This window comes from Geotrypetes seraphini, chromosome 9 (genome assembly GCF_902459505.1).
Source record: "Geotrypetes seraphini chromosome 9, aGeoSer1.1, whole genome shotgun sequence".
Lineage (NCBI taxonomy): Eukaryota > Metazoa > Chordata > Amphibia > Gymnophiona > Dermophiidae > Geotrypetes > Geotrypetes seraphini.
Window position 1 is genome coordinate 76,999,247 of NC_047092.1, and position 21,436 is coordinate 77,020,682.

Genomic DNA, 21,436 nt, shown 5'->3' on the forward strand with positions numbered 1-21,436 from the left:
CAGGTTGGTGGCAAAATTTAAAACAAAAATAAAAATAAACACGTAATCATTACACCATTTCCGGTAAAAAAGTACCAGAAGTGACAAAAGATGCCTTTAAAATTCAGAGCCAATGGTGGGCAAGATGGCGTCTTGAGCAGAGGCAGGGTTGAGAGCAACCGTTCAAATGGCAACTTTGTCTTTGAAATTTGTTTTAATACAGTTTTTTCGATGCTTAAAAGAAGGGGAAAACAGAGAGGTTTTCCTCCACCTACCTCTGGCTCATCAGCTCTGCGACAGACTGTAATAACAGCTTTTATAGTCCAACCCTACTTATCAGGCACACGCGCTGCTGTGATTGGGGTAGAGCACAGCTTGGACGGCGAACCTTCGCTGAGCCCGCGAGGACCGTACACGCCCCCAAAGCCTGGCGAAACATTGGGAGAGCAGACTCTGCTGGAGGGCATGCCGAACACATCGAGCATGGCTATTAGTTGAAACAGTTCAGCTATGGTAACTTTCAGTTCCTTGATTACCTTCAGATGGATACCATCTGGTCCCAGGGATTTATCGCTCTTAAGCCTATCAATCTGCCTGCATACCTCTTCTAGACTGAACGTCAACCCTGTCAGTTTCCCGCCTTCGTTTCCAGCATATAGCCTGATGGGTTCCGGTATGCTGTTTATATCCTCTTCGGTAAATACAGAAGCAAAAAATGTGTTCATTTTGTCTGCGATTTATTTTCCTCCTTTAGCACTCCCTTTATTCCTTGTTTATCCAAAAGTCCCACCGCTTCCATAACGGGTCATTTCCCCTTAATATATCGAAAGAACAGCTTGAAGTTTTTTGCCTCCTTGGCTATTTTTTCCTCATAGTCTCTTTTGGCTCCTTTTACCGCCTTATGACACCTGCGTTGATGTTGTTTGTGCTTATTCCAGTTTTCGTCCATTTTTGACCTTTTCCATTCCTTAAACAAAGTTTCCTTGTCTCTGATCGCTTCCTTCACCTCTACAGTGAACCACGCCGGTTCTTTGTTCTTTTTCCTCTTGGATCCCTTTTTGATACGTGGTATATATAGATTTTGCGCCTCAGTGACTGTGTCCTTAAAAAGGGACCAAGCTTGCTCTAATGTTTTTACAGTGCTTATCCTCTTCTCAATCTTCTTCTGCACCATGAGTCTCATCTCTTCGTAATTCCCTTTTCGGAAGTTCAGCGCTGTGGCCGTCGTACTGGACTGATGTTTCTCCCCTACGTTGGTTGCTCAGGTCAAAGCGGATTATATTGTGATCGCTGCTTCCCACCATCCCTTCTACTTCTATACCTTGTGCCGGTCCTCGCAGTCCATTTAAAATTAAGTCCAAAATTGCATTTTTTCTTGTATTTTCCTTTACAAGTTGTTCCAGGAAGCAATCGCCTACAGTATCCAGGAACTTGGTCTCCCTAGCACAGCCGGGAGGTGCCTAGGTTCCTGTCTATCCCTGGATAGTTGAAGGCACCCATGATAACTGCATTGCCTCCCTTGCAGTTGTGTTTAATCTCATCTGTCATTTCTCCATCAATTTCTTCGGACTGCCCTGGAGGTCGGTAGTAGATGCTAATCTTCATTTCCAGTCTATTTGTTCCCAGAATTTTGACCCATAGAGACTCTAACTTATCTGTCAGTTGTGGTATAGATTCAATTCCATCTTTGACGTATATGGCAACGCCCCCCCCAACTTTTTGAGCCACACTGTCTCTGCAATATAGTTTGTATCCTGGTAGTATAATGTCCCAGATGTTTTCCTCAGTCCACCATGTTTCTGTGATGTCGATGATGTCAACATTATCTTTTTGTGCCATAGCTTCTAATTCACCCATTTTATTCCTTAGACTACTTGCATTCGTGTACATACACTTGAGTCTGCGGCATGTTCTTTTCTTGCATTTCCTTCCCTCTTGCGTCTCTTTCAATCTGTCTTGCCTTTGATCTGGTGAGTCTTCCCCTATATCTTCCTGCACGGTATCCTCTGGTGAGTCTTCCCCTCTATCATCCTGCACAGTATCCTCCGGGTATACCGGTTCCCGAACCATCGACTCTCTCTCTCGGTCGACTGTCGGCTTTCCCCTTCTTCCTAGTTTAAAAACTTCTCAACTTCTTTCTGGATGTTGCTTGCTAGTAGCCTCGTTCCGTCTCTGCTGTGGTGGAGTCCATCCTTCCTGAATAGACAGGAAGCTGGCCCTTGGTAATTGTAATGCAACTCCTGGGACATAATGATGAGCCAACAATAACCTACTTGAACTTGTAACTATTTATCTGTAGCTATGACCTAACTGTATTAATAATTGTAGCGATATATCTGTACTAGAAACTATTGAATGTCTGTGTCAAACTGTCCATTGTAACTTCCTGGGTAACCGACTCAACCTCTTGTAAAGTAATCCAGTCTTGAACTAAATAGATACAAGTGGAATAGAAAACCTGATTAACATAACATTTCCTCCATAAACAGAATATTTGAGGAATGAATGAGAGATTTGTTAAAAATAGAATGAATATACAGTATATACAATCAAAAATATTTGAACATTAATAAAGCTAGTCAACTGGTTGCCCATCGTTTGAAAGTGCAGCAGACGCGCAACCAGATTCTATCGATTCGGGCGGCTTCTGGAGAGTTGTTGCGGAAAGATGATGCTATTCGTGCACGTTTTGTGGAGTTCTACTCCCATCTCTATACTCCGGAAGCGACTGGGACCTTGCAGGACCTGGATGCCTATTTAACTTCGTCAGCGATGCCCAAGATTGCGCAGAGAGATGTGGCTCGGTTGGATTGTCCTCCCACGTTGGTTGAGGCTCGTGGATCGCTGCGTTCTATGAAACTTGGTAAGTCGCCTGGGCTGGATGGCTTTACTGTTCGGTACTACAAGCACTTTCAGGATCTTCTGCTGCCTCCTCTGTTGTGCTTTCTTAATTCTTTGCAAGAGAATAGTGCCCTTCCGTTCTTCATGCGATTGACGGGCGTTACGGTGTTGGCTAAGGAGGGGAAGGACCCCCTTCAGTGTGCTTCTTATAGACCGATTTCTCTGTTGGGGGTAGATACTAAGATCTTCACGCGGATTTTGGCGGACAGATTGATGAGTTGGATTCCCCGGTTGATCCATCCAGATCAGTCGGGCTTTGTAGTGGGGAGGCAGGTGGGTGATAATACTCGTCGGGTTTATACCTTGTTTGAAAGGGCCAGGGGGGTGTGCGGGAGACTGTGTTTCTATCTATCGACACTGAGAAGGCTTTTGATAGGGTCTCCTGGCCTTTTTTGTTTCGGGTACTGGATATTGTGGGTTTGGGTCTGCGCATGCGGGACTGGATTCGTGTCCTTTATACTTGTCCTGTCGGTTGTATTAAGGTGAATGGGGGTTATTCTGAGACTTTTTCTCTAGCACGGGGAACACGTCAGGGGTGCCCTCTCTCCCCGCTCCTCTTTGCCCTGACGGTGGAACCCCTGGCGCAGCGGGTGCGGATGAATCGGGATATTAGGGGGGTTACTGTGCCGGGAGGGGACTATAAGTTGTCTCTGTTTGCGGATGATCTCTTGTTTACGGTGGAGGATCCTGAGAATTCTTTGCCTGCTATATTGCGGGAGTTGGATGCTTTTGGTAAGGTGTCGGGGTTTCGCGTTAATGTTGGAAAATCTGAGCTCCTTAATATTAACTTGCCCCTAGACAGAGTGACTTATCTCCAGGACCGGTTTTCGTTTCGGTGGGTTCAACATTCACTGCGTTACCTTGGGGTTTACTTTGGACCGCCGGGTGTGGATCTTTATGATCTTAATTTCCCTCCGCTCTTTCGTCGTATTCGCCAGGACTTGTTTAGTTGGAAGGATCAGTATTTTTCTTGGTTGGGTAGGGTGGAAATTGTGAAGATGATGATATTACCTCGTCTCCTGTTTTTATTTCAGGTGTTGCCGCTCTGGGTGAGAAGGAGCACGTTGGAGGGGGTTCAACGGAATGTATTTGACTTTATTTGGGCTGGCCGGAGACCTCGAGTGAGCAGGAAAGTCTTATGTATGGGGAGGAGTGATGGGGAACTGGGGGTTCCCAATGTGGTAAAATATTATCAGGCTGCTCAGTTGCGTGCCTTTTTAGAGTGGCAGACGCAGGACCCGAAACCGTGGGTGGAGATAGAGCAAAGTTTGACTGACGGGGTGCCGCTGTTACATCAGCCATGGATGCCTGGCAGGGTGCGGCTTGCGGGAGAGTTGTCTTCGGTTGGCACTTCTCTACGGGTTTGGAATCAGACCCGAGGCGGTTTTTTGTTGGGCAGGCGCCATTCTTGGTATACCCCGTTGCGCCATAATCCAGATTTTATACCGGGGCAGGGTGAGGGAGTGTTTGCTAATTGGGAGTCTCATGACTTGGTTTGTGTGGGACAACTGTGGGATCCGGTTTTGGGCCGTATTCGATCCTTTGCAGAGATCCGGGGCCGGTTTGGCTTTGGAGTCTGGGATCTGTTTCCTTACCTACAAGTTGTTCATTATATCCGGACCTCGGGCCTCCTGGGGGACTTGAGGGGTGGCAAGACTCCCTTTGAGCTGTTGTTGGGTCCAGTACTCCGGAAGGGAGCTCTGTCTGCTATATATAGGTGCCTTACTTGTCGGGGGGCTCCACATCCCTATATGTTGGCTTGGGAGGGTGATTGGGGATCTGCTATTTCTTGGGACACCTGGGGGGACATCTGGAAAGAAGTTTCCTCGGCGGGTATTGCAGCTTTGTTGATTGAGAACGGATATAAGGTTCTTTTTCGTTGGTATTATACTCCTCAGGCTATGGCTCGTTGGCGGGGGGGGGTGCGAGTGTTCTTTGCTGGAGGGGCTGTGGGGAGGTGGGTACCTACCTTCATATGTGGTGGCAGTGTGGGAGGGTGCTTGGGTTCTGGACTGGGGTTTTCTCTCGGGTGTCCCGGATCCTTGATTTCCAGATTCCGGTTGATTGGCGGCATGCCCTATTGTATTGGCATCAATTAGACCTAGCCTGGGGAGATTCTTTGTTTTGTAAGTTGGCATTCACTGCTGCCAGGTTGGCTTAAGCCTCCTTATGGAATCAAGCGCACCCTCCCATGTGGAACATGGTGGAGCAGCGCTTGCTTACTTGGCAACTTCTTTATCACTTGACAGCTTTACGGCATGGCAAACAGCATGGTTACGCTCGTATTTGGCGTCGATTTCGGGCTTCTGTGGGGGTTCGTGGAAGGGGTGGAGGGGGGCTTTGAGTTGAGTTTGAGGCTGGACTGGGGGAATATGGATTGGGGGGGACCCTATTCCCATTCCTTTCTTTATATTGGGTTGGAAGATCCTTAACCTTATCGGGTGCTGTAGGTACTGTGTTTCGTCCCTGGGGGGAGGGAGGGGGGATTTGGCTGAGTTCTGGTGGGTATTGTAGTTTGTTCTTGTTAGTATGTGGGGATTGCACATGTTTTCTCTTGTTGGCAGCACCTTTGGTGTTTTCTTGATTGCAGTGTGCTGCTCTTTGTTTTGTTTTTGCTGCATATTATATGTATATTTTGTATTTTGTGTATATCTTAATAAAAGCTTTCATTTGAAAAAAAATATTTGAACATTTTCCCCCAATATTAATCTCCTTATCTTTGATTAAAAGGTTTTCCTTACTAAATTAAATTTCAAACCAAATTAAAGGTAGATGCACAGGGGGGCCTCATTATAGGGCTGCCCCTAAGCCAATGGCTTTAGCATAATATTTCCTTTTAGCTGATTTATTACTATATCGTATGATTTTTTTAAAGAGCTGTGTTGCATTTTTTAAGCCAAGTCACTTACATATAGCAGATGCTATCGAAGGACAGAAGGATATTATTTTTTGGGGCCCTTTACCAAGCTGTGCTAAATAACAATGTATGTTTACCACAAGTTATAAACCACTAATTGGGGCACACTCAGGCATGCCATGATATTTTCAGGATCAGTGCATGCTTCCCACGCATTAAAAATAGATTTTATTTTTTTAGCACTGGAAGCATGACTGGGATTGGAGAATAGCTATGCATTGCCGCATGCTGACTAATTAGCACATGGTTGGCACATGAGCCCTTACCACTTAGAAAACAGGTGTTGTAAGTGCTCATATGCTAATGGGGAAATTAGTTTGCGGCCAATAATAGGGAAAATGTAAAATGAGACCATTTTACTGCTGCATTAAAAGTGGTCTCAGCATGCAGGAAAGACCCACAATGGGGATGCTGGCCACTTTTTAGCGCACTTTATAAAAGGGCCACTCTATATATGAGTTCAGGTCAAAGCAGTGTAAACAAAGCATGAGCTTTCTAGCATTCTCTGTATTAAGCATATGTGGGCTGTTGCATGAAACCACTTCAGTTCTGCCTCTTGGAAGCATGAGACATTGGGCTAGATTCACTAAGCCCACCGATCAAGTCCCGACCACTTAGCGACCCGATTTTCCTCTGACCCAATTCACTAACCTCTGTCCCAATCATCCTCCGATCCGCGCATGTAAATGAGGGGGAAAGGCATTCAAATGTAGGCAGGCAGTGATTCACTATAAAAAATGAGGGGCACCGACTGGGCTGACTGATCAAAAATAAGCGACTGCTGAGGACCAGTTGCTCAGGTCCTTTCCGACTGCCCTGCCTTCTGCCATCCTGCTCTCTGCCCCGATCTCCAGCCCTTTCCCACAATGCAAGCCCATGGTTTTAACCCACGGGTTTAAAGCAGATTAAAACCACGAGCTCGAAAGTGAAGTTAAAAGGAAAAAAAAATTGCTGCTTTTGTAAGCATGTGCAGACACTCTACAGGGAAAGAAGATGGTCTGCGCATGCTTCAGGATCGCTCACTAGCGATCTGTGTGGTTGAGGGGGGCATTCCTCTGATCGCCCCCATTTAAATACTGACCCGTTAACCCAACATTTCCTCTTTCAGTGTGGAAAACTTCTAATTTGCACTATGTTTTTCAGGTGGTTACTGCACAGGGCACAGTGCCTTCTTTTGCAGTCATGCAGACTGATCACTGGACGCCTGCAGACTGGTTGGCATATGCTCAGATGGCCTCTTATGTTCGATCTCTCCCTCGAGCGGGGCTCACTAATCACAGTCAGGAGACCATTTCGGAGGCGCTTTGTTTATCTGTACAGACCCAGATCCCTCTGAAATTTCACCTCCGCTTCCTTCGTGAGAGTCTGGGGTCCATCTCTTATGATTCCTACGCGGCCCGATGGTCTGAGGACTTGTCTTGTGCGGTGACTGGCCTACATATTCAGCATTGGCTAAAAAACATTTTTACCCTCACATCTCATGTGACCTTACTTGAACTGAACTATAAATTCTACCTGCGCCTTTATAGGTCCCCAGACTACCTCCATCGCGCTAAACTTAGCCCTACAGATAATTGTCTCAAATGTGCTCAACCCAGGGCAACCTTGGGTCATCAATTTTGGGCTTGTCCCTTGATCCAGGGCTTTTGGACTCAATTGCAACAGCATATTGCCTCTATGTGGCGCCATGGTTACACTAACCGCCCTGAGATGCTCTTTACATTGGACTTTCTTCCCCGGGTGTCTCCGAAGGGCTTCCGGGGTTTTTTGACTCGGGCCCTCCTCTTGGGGAAGAAAACTATTTTACATTGCTGGATTGTATCGCACCCACCGACTTTGTCACTCTGGCATACTCTTATGCTTCATCAAGCGTCTATGGAGCGTCTTTCCTTGACATCATTGGACACTCCTAAGGGACGTTTGTATTGTTCTGTTTGGGAGCCATTTTGGCTTACACTGACTCATAAAGCTCGAAGTAACTTGTTAAACCTGTAATTCTGTTTGTTCACTGGAGGATGGATTATCTGTTCCTGTGGGATACTTGGGTGGAGGGGGGATTGGGAGGGAGGTTGGGTGGGTGGGGTTTGGATGTATTTCATTGCATACTGTGTTTGTACTTGTGTTTATTTTACCTTTTTGCAAACTTAATAAACATATTTAAACATAAATACTGACCCGTTGTGGATCAGTCGGCCTGCCATGGATCGGGCACGATCAGCAGGTTAGTGAATCTAGCCCTTTGTGGGGACTAATATCCTATTGACCTCTGTGAATACCTATTACAGTTAAGCATGTCTATCGTCTCTGAGGACAAGCAGGATGATTATCACTAAGGCTATACATTTAAAGTGTTAATAATGCAATTAATGTATTAAATGGATAACTGCGATAACAGTTTTAACATAATTAATGTAATTGTCTCTCCTCCCCCTGTGACCATCCAGCATTGCTCTTTCTCCCACATACCCCACATTCAAATCATACTGTTTTGTCTCCCATAAACAGCTGCCTTGCCGTCACTGCCCTTCCCCCAGAGAGCTGCCCTCGATGTCATTTCCCCCTTTGGAGAGCCACTCTTGCTGTCACTGTCCCCCTCCTCCCAAGAGTCAACCTTACCGCCACTGCCAGTTGCCTTCATCTGTGGCCGCCTCAACCCACCACTTGACGCAGTCCCTCCTCTCTCCATCCCTCCCCATGGTCCAGTCTGTTGCGGTTTGGTCAGGTCTCTCTGCTCCCTCCCTTCCCCTGTGGTTGGCCCTCTCTCCTCCTTCTCTCCCTAACCTTTCATAGCTGCCAGCAGTGCCAGCAATTAAAACAGAGCACTGCCTGCAGGCTAGGCGGCTTCAGTCTCTCACGGTCTCTTCACTCCCTTACAGAACTTGCTGCAATTGTTCTGCCTCACTATATAAATCAGAGATGCTTCAGATTAAGTGTGGGCTATGGTTTGTCTGTAAAGGTTTTCTATGGTGGCTGGTTGTCAGTCTGGCCTGCTTCTGGTTTTTGATCTTCTGAAAGTATCTCCCCTGAAATTTTAAGTTTGTGTAAGATAAAGGTTTTCAGACTAGCGGGGACATCAAAAACAAGAGGTCATTCAGAAAAACTGAGAGGGGACAGATTCAAAACGAATGCAAGGAAGTTTTTCTTCACTCAGAGGGTGGTGGACACCTGGAACACGCTTCCAAATGAGGTAATAGAACAGAGTACAATACTGGGTTTCAAAATGGGGCTGGATGACTTCCTGGAAGCGAAGGGGATTACAAGGTATAGATAGAAGGTTACTCTACAGGTCACAAGCGAAAAGTGTATGACAGTTTTAGGGTATGAGCACTATCAGGTCTTGGACCTGAGGGGCCGACGTGTGAGCGGACTGCCGGGCTCGATGGACCTCTGGTCTGACCCGACAGGGGCAATTCTTATGTACCCATCTGGCTTCTGGAAAAGAGAAGTCAACTAGGGAATCTGAACAGTTTTCCTTGGTGTACGGACTAGCATAGAAGATGATGTCTTCACAGATAAGAAAACATTAGTAGAAAGTTACAGTTTAGGAAATGTTTGTGAGGAATTGTGTGCTGAAGTGAATCCCAAGTGGGAGGAGAAGAAGATGGAGAGTTGATTTGGACACGCAGTTCAATGGACTAACTGCAGGTTAGTGATTCCTACAGAAAACTAAGGCCCCCTTTTACTAAGGTGCACTAGCCGTTTAAGCGCACGCTAAATATTAGCACGTGCTAAATGCTAACGCGTCCGTTATAGCCTATGGACGCGTTAGCATTTAGCGTGCACTAAAACAGCTAGCAACCTTAGTGAAAGGTCCTCTAAGTGTGGTAAAAGCCAAATTTTTCCCAAGTTCACAGCAAGGTCGCAGCGTTTTTTACTGTCTTACTACTTTTCACTTTAGCAGCCGCATTTAGAGGGTGCATGTATTTCTGTATTCTGTATGGTTTTTCAAATAAACCCGGTGAAGACTCAAGACTCCTGAGGCAGGCAGGTTAGGCCAAAACATGTACATGTCGGGTCACTGAGTCACTGGATGAATTTTATGAGGCTTTGGATGAATAAAGGCATTTGGATTTATCAGATGAGTTGAAGGACACTTTTGTTTAGTGCGCACCATTCTGATTGGGACAATTCCATTTTGGTTTAGTGCAAAAGCCAAATTTTAACCATACCTTAATAATTACACCCCTTAATTTGCTTTATTACTAATATAAAAGGAGCAGTCTTAATTATGAGCATGGGACATTTTAACATACCTGAACCAGAGTCAAATTTTGCTTCAGATCTGAAAGGAAATAAAAATATACATTATGATTAAAACTGTATGTCATATAGGCACCGATGACAATAAAAAAATAAGTGCAAGTTTCATAGCAAGTCTAAGCTGAAACTTTTCATAAATATATCTGGGAATTTTATGGGCTTGACTGAGTTTTAGAATTTTAAATTAAAAAACTGGACAGCTCCCAAAATTTAGGAAAGAGGGGGGGACCAAACAGAAAATTCTCAAAAGCATCTCTAATTGTGGCATGCTGTGCTAAGGAATAAAACTCTCCCTGTGGAATCGCAGAAATCCAGATTTCCCTATTCACTGGTATACGAGCACTAGGGATGTACATAGGTGATAAATTTCATACAGGATCCTTTATCCAAAATCCTTGGAACCAGGCGTATCTCGGTTTCTGTTTTTTGGTTTTTGTAATGGCCATGTTAAGTCCGAAAAAGATAGACCATAAGACCATAAAATTGCCACCAAACTTTTTTTTATTTCAAAATAAAGCAAACATTAAACACTTCAAGTACTTCAAACACAAACTTGCCTGCACTGGCTGACATGTCCCTGCCTCAAATTTTCATGTAGGACAAATATAAAATGAAATGTACATCCAACAATTTTCCAACACTGAGAACAGCTGATGAACGAACACCATATTGTTTATGGAAAGAGTGTGCACGACTGAAGAATCACACTATTCACAAAGGGCCCTTTTTATAAAGCCACTACCACAGTTTTGTAAAAGGGGTCAAAAAAGTATATTTCAAACACAAACGTGTTCCAAACATAGTCTTTAATCACATATAGAGGGTCATTTTTGATAGGACATCTATGTCCAGATCGGCACATCTAATATCTAGAGGCTATAATCAAAAAGACATCCAGGAGGAACAGGGCGTTTCGATTACAGTACAGCTATACATCTGAAATATGTATGTATTTATTTTAAAATCCCATGCCCACCTAACACCTAGACAAGTTACAATTACACAGCTTATTTGCAAGAAAGACAACAATTACAACTACACACATTGACATATAACACCTGTCTTCTTTTATAATGAGCTCAGCAACAGAACATCCTTTCCAACTAGATAAGTCTTAAACCGTTGTCTAAAATGCTCCACATTTTTACATATTTCCAGTGTGTATAAAATAACTATATTTTTCAGCACAGCACTTGGATCCCCTGAAGAATCATTTGTGAAATGGGTCCCAGTCAGGAGATAAGTGTTTGTTAGTTGGTGAATTTTGCATTACACGTTGGGACATATCATTATTTGTTTAATAATGGAGATTTTTTTCATGCCAATGAAAGAAATTTAGTCCATTTTAGAGGTGCTAATGCACATTGCTTGGCAGCTTGTATTACTTCTGAGGCTTTTTTTCCCTCCATTTTATGGTAGACAAAGATCTTGATAATTTGTATTGCTGACCACATTTTTATATAAATATAAATGAGCTACCTCAGCAACAAAACATCTTCACAAACAAATGAGTCTTGAGCAGTCGCCTAAATTGTTCAACATTCTAAAATAAACATGCTTGAACTGGTAATAAATTCCACAATCTGACCCCTCCTATTGAGAAAGATGCCTGGTTTGTTGACATTTATAACGTACAAAGTCCATCAACAATTGCATAGCTTTTTCTGATCTTAATGATCTTTTTGGCATATACACTGCTAATGCTTGGAAAAGAAACAGCTAAGGGGAGATATGATTGAAGTCTACAAAATCCTAAGTGGTGTAGAATGGGTACAAGTGGATTGATTTTTTACTGCATCAAGATTTACAAAGACCAGGGGACACTCAATGAAGTTACAGAGTAATACTTTTAAAACAAATAGGAGGAAATATTTTTTCACTCAGAGAATAGTTAAGCTCTGGAATGCATTGCCAGCACAGCAACAATATTGTCCCCCGATGAAAGCTAGTTAATAGCTGAAACGCTCTAAAACAGTTTGAGCGTCAGGTAGTTCACAACACACTAACGTTGGTTCTAGCTGGGAAGCCATTAAGATAAGTGTTGCTGGTCTTCTTTAATATACAGCAAAATATTTCTGATTAATTGGATAAACTGATTTTAATTTTAGATATAAAAGTAAATTAACTTTAATATTGATAAGTTAAATAAAATTATTTTACGCTAAGATATTAAATTACATTAATAATTTACAATTGCTGATGAATTAAATAAAAGATAGGTTTGCAGTCAGTTAGTTGATAGTTTTTTAATTAAATTAATTGATTTAATAAATATTTTTGAGGTAGGAAGGAGGCTTGAAGTAAATGATTATATCACATGCATTCAGGATGAAGACTTGAAATAACATCCAAGTTATAAGATGTCTCTTTATTGAGAACAATGCATCCTTTATGATACTTCAGCCAATTATTCATACACTGGGGTAAGTGTGTGCTCAAAAAAAGCTTTTTCACATGATACAATTTGGGTTATTAGTAAGAATAAATTTTTTTATAAAAAAGAAGTTAGAGATTAACAATAAAAAAATTTTTAAACTAGATTTTGTATGAATTATCCTTTACACCCCCTTCTTTCTTGATCGATAATTTTTGTGGGTTGGATAACTTGGGAAATGATCCGTTTCGTTTGTTAGACTATTTGGGGTTTTGACAGGTACTTGTGACTTGGATTGGCCTCCATGAAGACAGGATACTGGGCAGGTGTTAGGTGAATGGAGCTGCTGTTCTTTTTTTGAGGTTTGTGGTTGATATTCTAGGGCCCCCAAGTCCATCTTGCTGTGTCTTGGGGAAGGACATGGGAATTCTCCAAACTTTAGAGAAATGGCAAGAGGGGCTTGGGTGTCCCAACATATTACCTTCCACTGAAAGGTGATATGATGAAGCTGTTGTGCTCCTCTTGTTATTTCTCTAGGGTGGTATGCTGCAGTTGCAAACAGGGCTGTGGAGTCAATACATGATGAAACCTCTGATGCCAGCTCTGACTCCTCTATTCCACTATCCTGCTCCGACTGATATTGGCCTTTAAATTTTTTTTCTGGATCTAAGTACTGTTAACTATAACTGTAGATCCAGGACAAAAATTTTCATTTTTTATTTTGAAGCTGAAGTCAAAGATAGTACTTTTTTTTGTTATGATTTAATTTCTTTATTAGTATTATAATTTTGACAAACAAAATCAATAATTTTGACAAACAAAATCAAAACATATGGAAAATTATCATGGAATTAGAAATATCATTAAATCTATCAAATCTATATAATTCAAGAAAAGGAAATTAATTACATGATATAGTTAGTCCACAATCAATGGAGGCGGTGCTGAAATTGCTGAAAATTAACAAAGAATTTATAATTAGGAAAACTAAAAGTAGGCTCTACTGCCTTGGAACATTGCTTATAAATGGTCAGAGAATCAGAATTATCACTTACTATCTTGAGAAGAAATAAATTTTGATAAAAGCTGCAGTTCGTAAAAAACATATCTGTTCTCTTTATATTTCATTACACATTTACAGGGGTACCTCAGAACAAAGGTCGCCCCCATCTGAACCACCTTAGGTCTCAGCAAGAGAAACTGTTTCCTTCTCCTCTGTGTCGGTCGTGAAAACATCTGGGTACATTCTTATAATATTAGTTATAAAGGGAACATCTTTATATTTGAAGAATATTTTCAACATCCATTCCCTATCTGATTCAATAGCAAATTGTACTAATAATGTTGCTGGTACCTGAGTCTCAGTTTCTGACCTCTCCAGGAAATCAGTTAAATCCAAACTATCTGCAGATAAATTCTGCTGATTGGGATTTTGAGACCTAGATCTCATAGGTAAATAATATATTTTAGAGAGAGGTGGATGTGAAGAATCATGTACTTTCAAAACTTCACTTAGGTAACGCTTAAACATATCTTTTGCCGTTATGGAAAATAATTTTGGAAAATTAATAACTCGCAAATTACTTCTCCTAATGGAGTTTTCCACCATTTCTTGTTTGAAATGTAAACTTGCATTATCTTTAACCTAAGTTAGTGCTTGCGTTTCTTTTTTTTTTTTTTTTAAGTTAAATAAATTTTTATTGAGTATTTTGAAAAATACAAGGAGCAATTCAAATACATAAGAATAAGATAACGTTTTGTATATATATATATATGATCTATAAATATAAAATTAATTATAAAGGACCATAGTATTAAGAAAAGCTCAGAGTAATGGAGTTGTTTGTGAAGACTGTATGAGAAAAAGATGAAAGAAGACAGAGTAAAAATAAAAAGAGAAAGGAAAGAAAGAGGAAAGGTTTCTAATGACTTTATTCTGGTGTCGTAGTCATCTGTTTTATTTTCCAATAATGTTACTCTATTCTTCAAATCCAAGTTTTCTGATAGTACCGCAGTACAATTTTGGGAAAGTTGCTGTATCTGGTTCCCCAGAGTAAATTGGAGATTTGAAATAGCTTCCCAAAGTGTTTCCATGTTGAAGATTTAGGTTTAGGTAAGGGCAAAAACTCAGCTCTGGTTACCCCTGGTAAACTCAAAGTACTTGCGTTTGCTGCAGTTAATGTTGAAACAATTTTGGTCTGATCCTCTTCTCTTCGCGGGTGCTTAGCTGGAACCGCACACTCCTCCTGCTTCCATATGGCTCTGGAAACTTCGCCCTGCTGAGCAAGCAGGAAAGCGTCCTGTATACCACTCGGTGACGGCTGCTCCTCTCCCAGCACTTCAGCTTCCGCTTTCGTAGCATTAAGGCGGGCCGGAGGACTCCGTTCCTCCGAAGAGAAGCTGACACCCTCAAAGGAGGTAAGAGGCGCCTCAGCTAGCGCTTCCCCTCCAGCCAAGGTATTGCTCTCTGGATACTCTCACGTCCCATGGCTTTGCTGCACGAACTCGTTCATCGGGCCAACTGTAGGAAATCGTTCACCCAGTTGCCCCGGGCCCTTAGATTTTCTTTTAACCATTCCTGGTTAGGAAAAAATAGAGCAAGTCCGCTACAATGTCGGCGTGCTGCTAAGAACCACCATCTTGTCAAGCTCTGCCTCCCAAAGATAGTACATTTTACCAACTCTGGCTCCACAGCCCTGACTTTCAAGCTCCTCTTGATGTCTCTCAGGGATTTGAAGGAGATATGTTGGTTCTCTTAGGTTTTCATGGTTGGCATAATGATTGTTGCAGCTGTTTGGGTCTTGCCGCATCTGAGTAAGACACAACTGCAACAATCATGATATATTGGGTCTGCTGAGCCTTTCATCCTGTTTTCTCTAGAGGTGGAAGTCTTCCACTCTCAAATAGCAAGAAAGTCTTGATAGCCCCTACCTGTAACCTCCCACTGAAAGGTAATTAGATAGATCCACTGAGCCTCTCTTTCTGATGAGAGGTGGTATTTTGGGGATGACAAGCTCCTTTGTTTTTCTCTCAGAGTGGAAGGTGATATGTGGAGCCACTGTCTTGTTGCTCTAGAGGTGATGTGTTGGGCCTGCTGATCCCTTCTTACAAAAGCATTACAAGCTGCCCCCAAGTATTCCCCCTGTGCATTTTCATGATGTCAACAAAGAAAGCCAATGGACGGGGTGTAATTTTGGCTCTCTGACTTCCCTTGCACCCTGTGTGGCTGGACATAACTATGACCCTACATTCCTGCTGAGTCTGGACAGATGGAGGAATCCTCCCAGACTCAACACATCACCTCCTACTGAGAAACGACACAATGTTGCTATTGAGCTCCTCTTATTATTGCTTTGGGGTTAGAAGGTGATATATTAGGTCGGCTGAACCCTTCATTCTGTTTCTCTAGGGGTGAGAGTCTCCCAGTCTCAGACAAATAGCAAGAGAGGCTTGGTGGCCTCAACCTATAACCTCCCGCTGAGAGATGATATGATAGAGCCATTAAGCCTCTTTTGCTGTTTCTCTGGTGCATTTAATAGAGAGCTGCACAGGAATGGGGATGATGGGAATCCCGCGGGACCCGTGGGTTCCCCCTTTGGGTCATGGGGATCCCGTGGGGACGCCTCCTAGGGTCGCGGGAATCCTGCGGGGTTAGATGCAAACTCGAGATGCTAAGCTCGTCTTCTTTTTCCTACCTGCTCTGCCGCAGCCGACCGGAAGTCTTCCACGATGTCAGCGCTGACGTCAGACGGAGGGCTTAAGCAAAGCCCTCCCTCCCTCCGATGTCAGCACTGACATCGGGAAGACTTTCGGTCGGCTGTGTGCTGCGGCAGGGCAGGTAGGAAAAATTCAAGGGTTATCGTGTTTATATGGAATGTGTTTTTATTTAAATGAGTTTATGTATGCTCAAACTGTAACCCACCTAGAATAGTTGGATAGTGTGAGATAAATATTTTTAAAATATTTGAAAAGATCCATCCACTCATCATTTGGGTTTTCACTGGACATACTGGACTGCATAATTTCATTTTCTTTTTGAATCACCATTTCCCTCTAATAAGGGACTCAAAGCAATTTACATTTTATATTTTGTTTTTAACAGTACAACACAACACATAAATATAAATAAAATCCCAATACAAGCTTTCCTCTTTCCTACCCTAATTAGGGAAATAATAAGCAGTAATTCTAAGTCTTTTTATTCAAGAAATGAATATAAAGACATGCTATTGCCAGATTGGTCCTCTTTGATTTGTAAAAAACAAAATAAAAGTTTGACAAGTTAAGAAGAAGTAAACTTAATGAGTAAGGCAGTGGGCTGAGTATTTATTTATATTTACATTAGAGGCTCTGGTAGAAACCCGTTTACAAAGTATGTATTCTTCCCAATTAATATTTCCAAATTAATAAAGTCTCTTTGCTTATTTGTAAATGGGTTTCTACCAGAGCCTTTAATTCAGTAGCATAATTAAATGAAATAACTATTTCTGAAGTTTATAGGGACGGGCGGGGACGGAGGGGATTCCTCGCGGGGACGGATGGGGATGGAGGGGATTCCTCACGGGGACGGGTGGGGATGGAGGGATTCCTCGTGGGGACGGGTGGGATTCCTCACGGGGACGGGTGGGGACAGGTGGGATTTATGTCCCTGCGCAACTCTCTAGCATTTAAGTGGCAGTGGTTGCATTCCTTGAAAATTCTAAAGACAGTTTGCACTTGTGTGTTATTTACTTTTAGCTTTCATTTGTTATGTGCACAGAAAAGCCTTGGCTCACTGGGAACTAAAACAAAATTTCTTCATAAAAGTAGAGAAGTTGCCAGTTATGACCAATCAAGCTTCATCTTTTCTTCTCTGGGAAAATGAAACAAGGAATCTGAGCGGTCACTTTGGACACCAATGAAGAACTTTATTTTCTCCTGTTTTTATAAATAGGCAAAAAAACCCCAAAATAATAGGTCCCCAATCTGTAAGTCTCATTGTTCATTTTTACTCAGTATGTAAGATCAGTTCACCAGCTGTCAAGAGGCCAGATCGTTATAAGGGAGTGAAACATAACTGTCTTATTCTGAATATAAATACCATTTCCGATTATCTGTATGTGCTATATGTGTTGTCAAGTTGGTTAACTGTTTAATAATAAAATGTCCATTTCAAAATCTCTGCTGATTGGGGTTACTCAATTTATATTAGACTTAGAGGGTACTTGGCTTAAAGAAGTTGGAAAACACTGCCTTATCATATTTATCCAGGCCAACAGTCATCTGATAAACGGAACTGTTTTGACAAATGTTGATCACTGGAACTGTGAAGCTTCAACTCATCTATAAAAAGCAGGTGTGATGTTACCTCTGGGTGTTTGCCTTTTCTAGGATTAAGGTTAAATCAAAAAGCCAAAGAGTCAAGAAGTATACTCAAAAGGTTAAATACTATACAAAACAAGAGTAGTGACAATATCTCCCTGGAATATTTCTCACTAGATCCTGATATTAGGAATAACCTACAATCTATTTCCTAACTGGAGATGGAGTATAGTAACTCCACCATGAAAATGTAGTAAATATATTCGGTCAGTGTAGGGTTTATTTTATACATTTCAGGGCAATTTATTATCCAGGAACATGGGACACTATCAAAATGTTTTCTTATATTGAAGTTTCTGCCATTAGGTTTGGAACGCGACATAGATGGACGGGTGATTAAGAGGCTCTGATACCCAGGCATACAATTTATGTATTTATAATTCCCTAATTGGATTTTAGACAATTTTAAGGAAGAATAAATTACATAAGAATGGCATCATCAAAACAAACTAAAATTGATGCTGCTTTCACGGCTGGAGCTAAATCAAAGAGGCAAAAAACAGATGTAATACTGGCTTCTAATGCTCCATTACCTTCAGATTCAACAGAAACTGTGGGTATAGTGGCTGAATTTCGTGCCATTAAAAACTTACTGAACGAAAATGCTGAGAATATGATGGTGATTCGGGAGGAGGTTACTCAGCTAAAAGTGCAAATGGAGATTGCTAACCAAAGAATGGAGCAGCTGGGAGGTAGGGTTTCCAAAAATGAAACAGGCCGGGTACAGTGTGAAAAGGATAGAGCAATATTATATGAATTAGAAAAGCAGATGGAGTCCTTTGAGAATTACTCACGTAGGAATAATTTAAGGATCCTAGGGCTAGGGGAGGGGTTGAAGGGAAACTTTGATTCCTAAATTACTCTCCCTCTCCCCTGGGCACAAATTAGAAATTGAGAGAGCCCATAGAATCCCTGCATATAAATATAGTAATCAAACAAGACCTAGACCTTTGATATTTAAAGTATTATGCTTTAAACATGCACTAGAAATCCTGCAACTGGCAAAAGCAAATCAGCAGTTAAAATTTCAAGGATCTAATATATTAATAGTGCCAGATTTTGCAAAGAAAACTGCTAATCTGCGTAAAGAATTTTTGTCACTTCATCCTAAACTTAAACAAATTGGGGCAACGTATGGTTTATATTATCCAACAATCATGAAGGTTACTCATGAAAACCGTACAATTAAATATGAGGATCCAATTAAATTGAAGAATTACATCTACCAACAGAATGAGCCGATGAATTAAATGATTAAATATATTGAATAAAATTTTAAAACAATTAAATTTATAAGATACAGTTAATATACAGTTATTGGATATGACGTAAATGGAATGTATAAGAAATTCAAACCTGTCACGAGGATTCACTGTGCTTGAGGACATGCCCATGTTCTGCTTTGATTTTTGCTGTTAACTGCACCATTGAAAGGAAAAAGAAACGGAATGACGTTTCTTGGAACGGAAGTTGGTGTGCGTCACTACGGAGTTCAGGAGGAGGAGGAGTCAGCAACTAATTAATTGATCTGGCTGGAGACGGAAGGAAGTGCTTAGTGGTTTCGCTCTGCTTTGGATCCGTCCATACTTGCAGCGCTATAAGTGGAACAGTCTCACAAGAGGCTGAGTTTAACTGTGATCTTCCTATAGTACGTCTATCATCCCTGGATTCAATCTTAGCATTCTTCCCCACAGTCTTCTACAGGAACAGACAACTTTTGAACTGTTGAGGTTGGTGATAAACGGTATATGAATTATTGTTGGGAGGGAATTGAGCGAATTTCTTTGGCGCACCAGCCCCTCCCCCTTCCAAAGCGCGACTGGAGAATTTGGGTCCTACTATGAAAAGAGCCATTACTATGCACAGCACAGTATGCGACATAAAAGCCCGCTAGCGAACACTTGGCAGCCCTAAATCAGCGGTAACGGTACTTGAGAGGGAAATAGCCTACTACAGAACAAACACAGGTTCTCAAATTGACAGGGAGAATGCTACCATCCATTCACATGAATTGATCCTCAGCAAAAGGAAAGGATAAATTTGAGTCTTATAAATTTATTTTCACTTTTTATTGTATAGTCATTAATAGCATGAATTATTGTTTTCATTTAGTGACACTGATGCTTATGTTTATATTTTAGTAATGTTGTTTGCCTGCATCAAAAATGCTCTGGTTTATTATAGAATTTGAATTAATAAGGAAGGTCAAGAAAGTTGTTGATTATTTAATATTATATTCAAATTAAATAGGAAAAGGATTACCTTTTAGAAATTAGTTAATATTTTTACTTTATTGAACAATTATATATCTTTTGATGATGAAATAATATGAGTTCTTTACACAATAGAAATATAGAATTTAATTTAATATAATTTAAAATATTGAGATACTTATAACTTGATTCAGAATTATATTAAAGAGGTATTAAAGAGGTAAATGAAATAAATTCTCTATACATTATTTTATTATTATATGATTTATTATTGTTTTTATAAGATCATATTATAACACTAAATATTGAAAATGGATGATATTAAGAGTAATATCTGATTCATAAAGTTATATGGATTTGTTATGTTGTTATGGTTGTTTCTAATTGACAATACATTTAACATAAAGATATAAAGATCTAATAGGAATATTGGACGAATATGGATTAATTGATGATAATGTCTAAATTTTTGATAGGAATAATATTAATTATTATTAAGGGAATAAGATTAAGATTAACATAATAAATATCCTGGGGAGCTTCTAGTTACTAGTCTTAATGTGTGTTATCAAGCAATCGTATTATTATATGGGTTGAGAGGGTGGGTAGAGGGGGAGGGTTTATAAGAGAGGGGAAATGGATGTGTATTAGGAATAATAATATAAGTTGGATGTGGTTTATTTTAGGTATTTTTTTGTTGGTACCTATGAAAAATATATTATAATGTCTTTAAAAATATACTCACTCAATGTCAATGGACTCAATCACCCCATAAAAAGAAAAAAGCATTATCTTTTCTGAAACAGCAAAATGCGGATATATATTTTATTAAGAGACCCACTTGTTGGCAGTAGAGTCAAAAAAATTGGAGGGAGATTGGGTTAAAAATTGTTTTTGCCCCTGCTATAGGGAAAAAAACTGGAGTAGCTATCTTTATACATAAAAAATGTTCAGTGACTTTTAATATGACATATATGGATCCATTGGGAAGATGGATTCAAGTAAAAATGATCTCGGGGAAAGATACCTTGATGCTGTTATATATATATATATATATATATATATATGCCCCTAATTCGAATCAAATGGAATTCTTTAACAAGCTTCAAAAATTGGTATTAACATCATCAGCCTCCAATTCAATATTGGCAGGGGACTTTAACACGGTTATAGATCCGATATTGGATAAAAAAAACTAGTAAAATTTTAAAATCTTTAGGTTTGGATAATTTGGCAAAATCTTGTGGTTTAAAAGATATTTGGAGGATTCTTCATTTCAATGATCGGGAATTTCTTTTTGCTCTCATGTACATAAATCATTTTCAAGAATTGACTATATATTTGTATCAGATAATTTAGTTCAGCAGGTAACAAAGGCAACCATAGATCCAATTATTTTATCGGATCATGGAGGTGTCTGGATTGAATGTA

At 40.8% G+C, this 21,436-nt stretch overlaps 1 protein-coding gene across 4 annotated transcripts in view; it reads right to left on the bottom strand.

Annotated features, from left to right (window-relative positions):
• The window catches only part of MSRB3 (methionine sulfoxide reductase B3), a 160,837-nt gene that overhangs the window by 21,814 nt on the left and 117,587 nt on the right, over positions 1–21,436 (bottom strand). For 3 of the 4 annotated variants that reach the window (XM_033959002.1, XM_033959003.1, XM_033959001.1), the window contains exon 5: positions 10,051–10,079. In XM_033959002.1, coding sequence (XP_033814893.1) covers positions 10,051–10,079 — 29 coding nt within the window. Of the gene's footprint in view, positions 1–10,050; positions 10,080–13,340; positions 13,385–21,436 lie in introns of all 4 variants that reach the window. The other variant, XR_004540667.1, reaches the window with a different exon arrangement.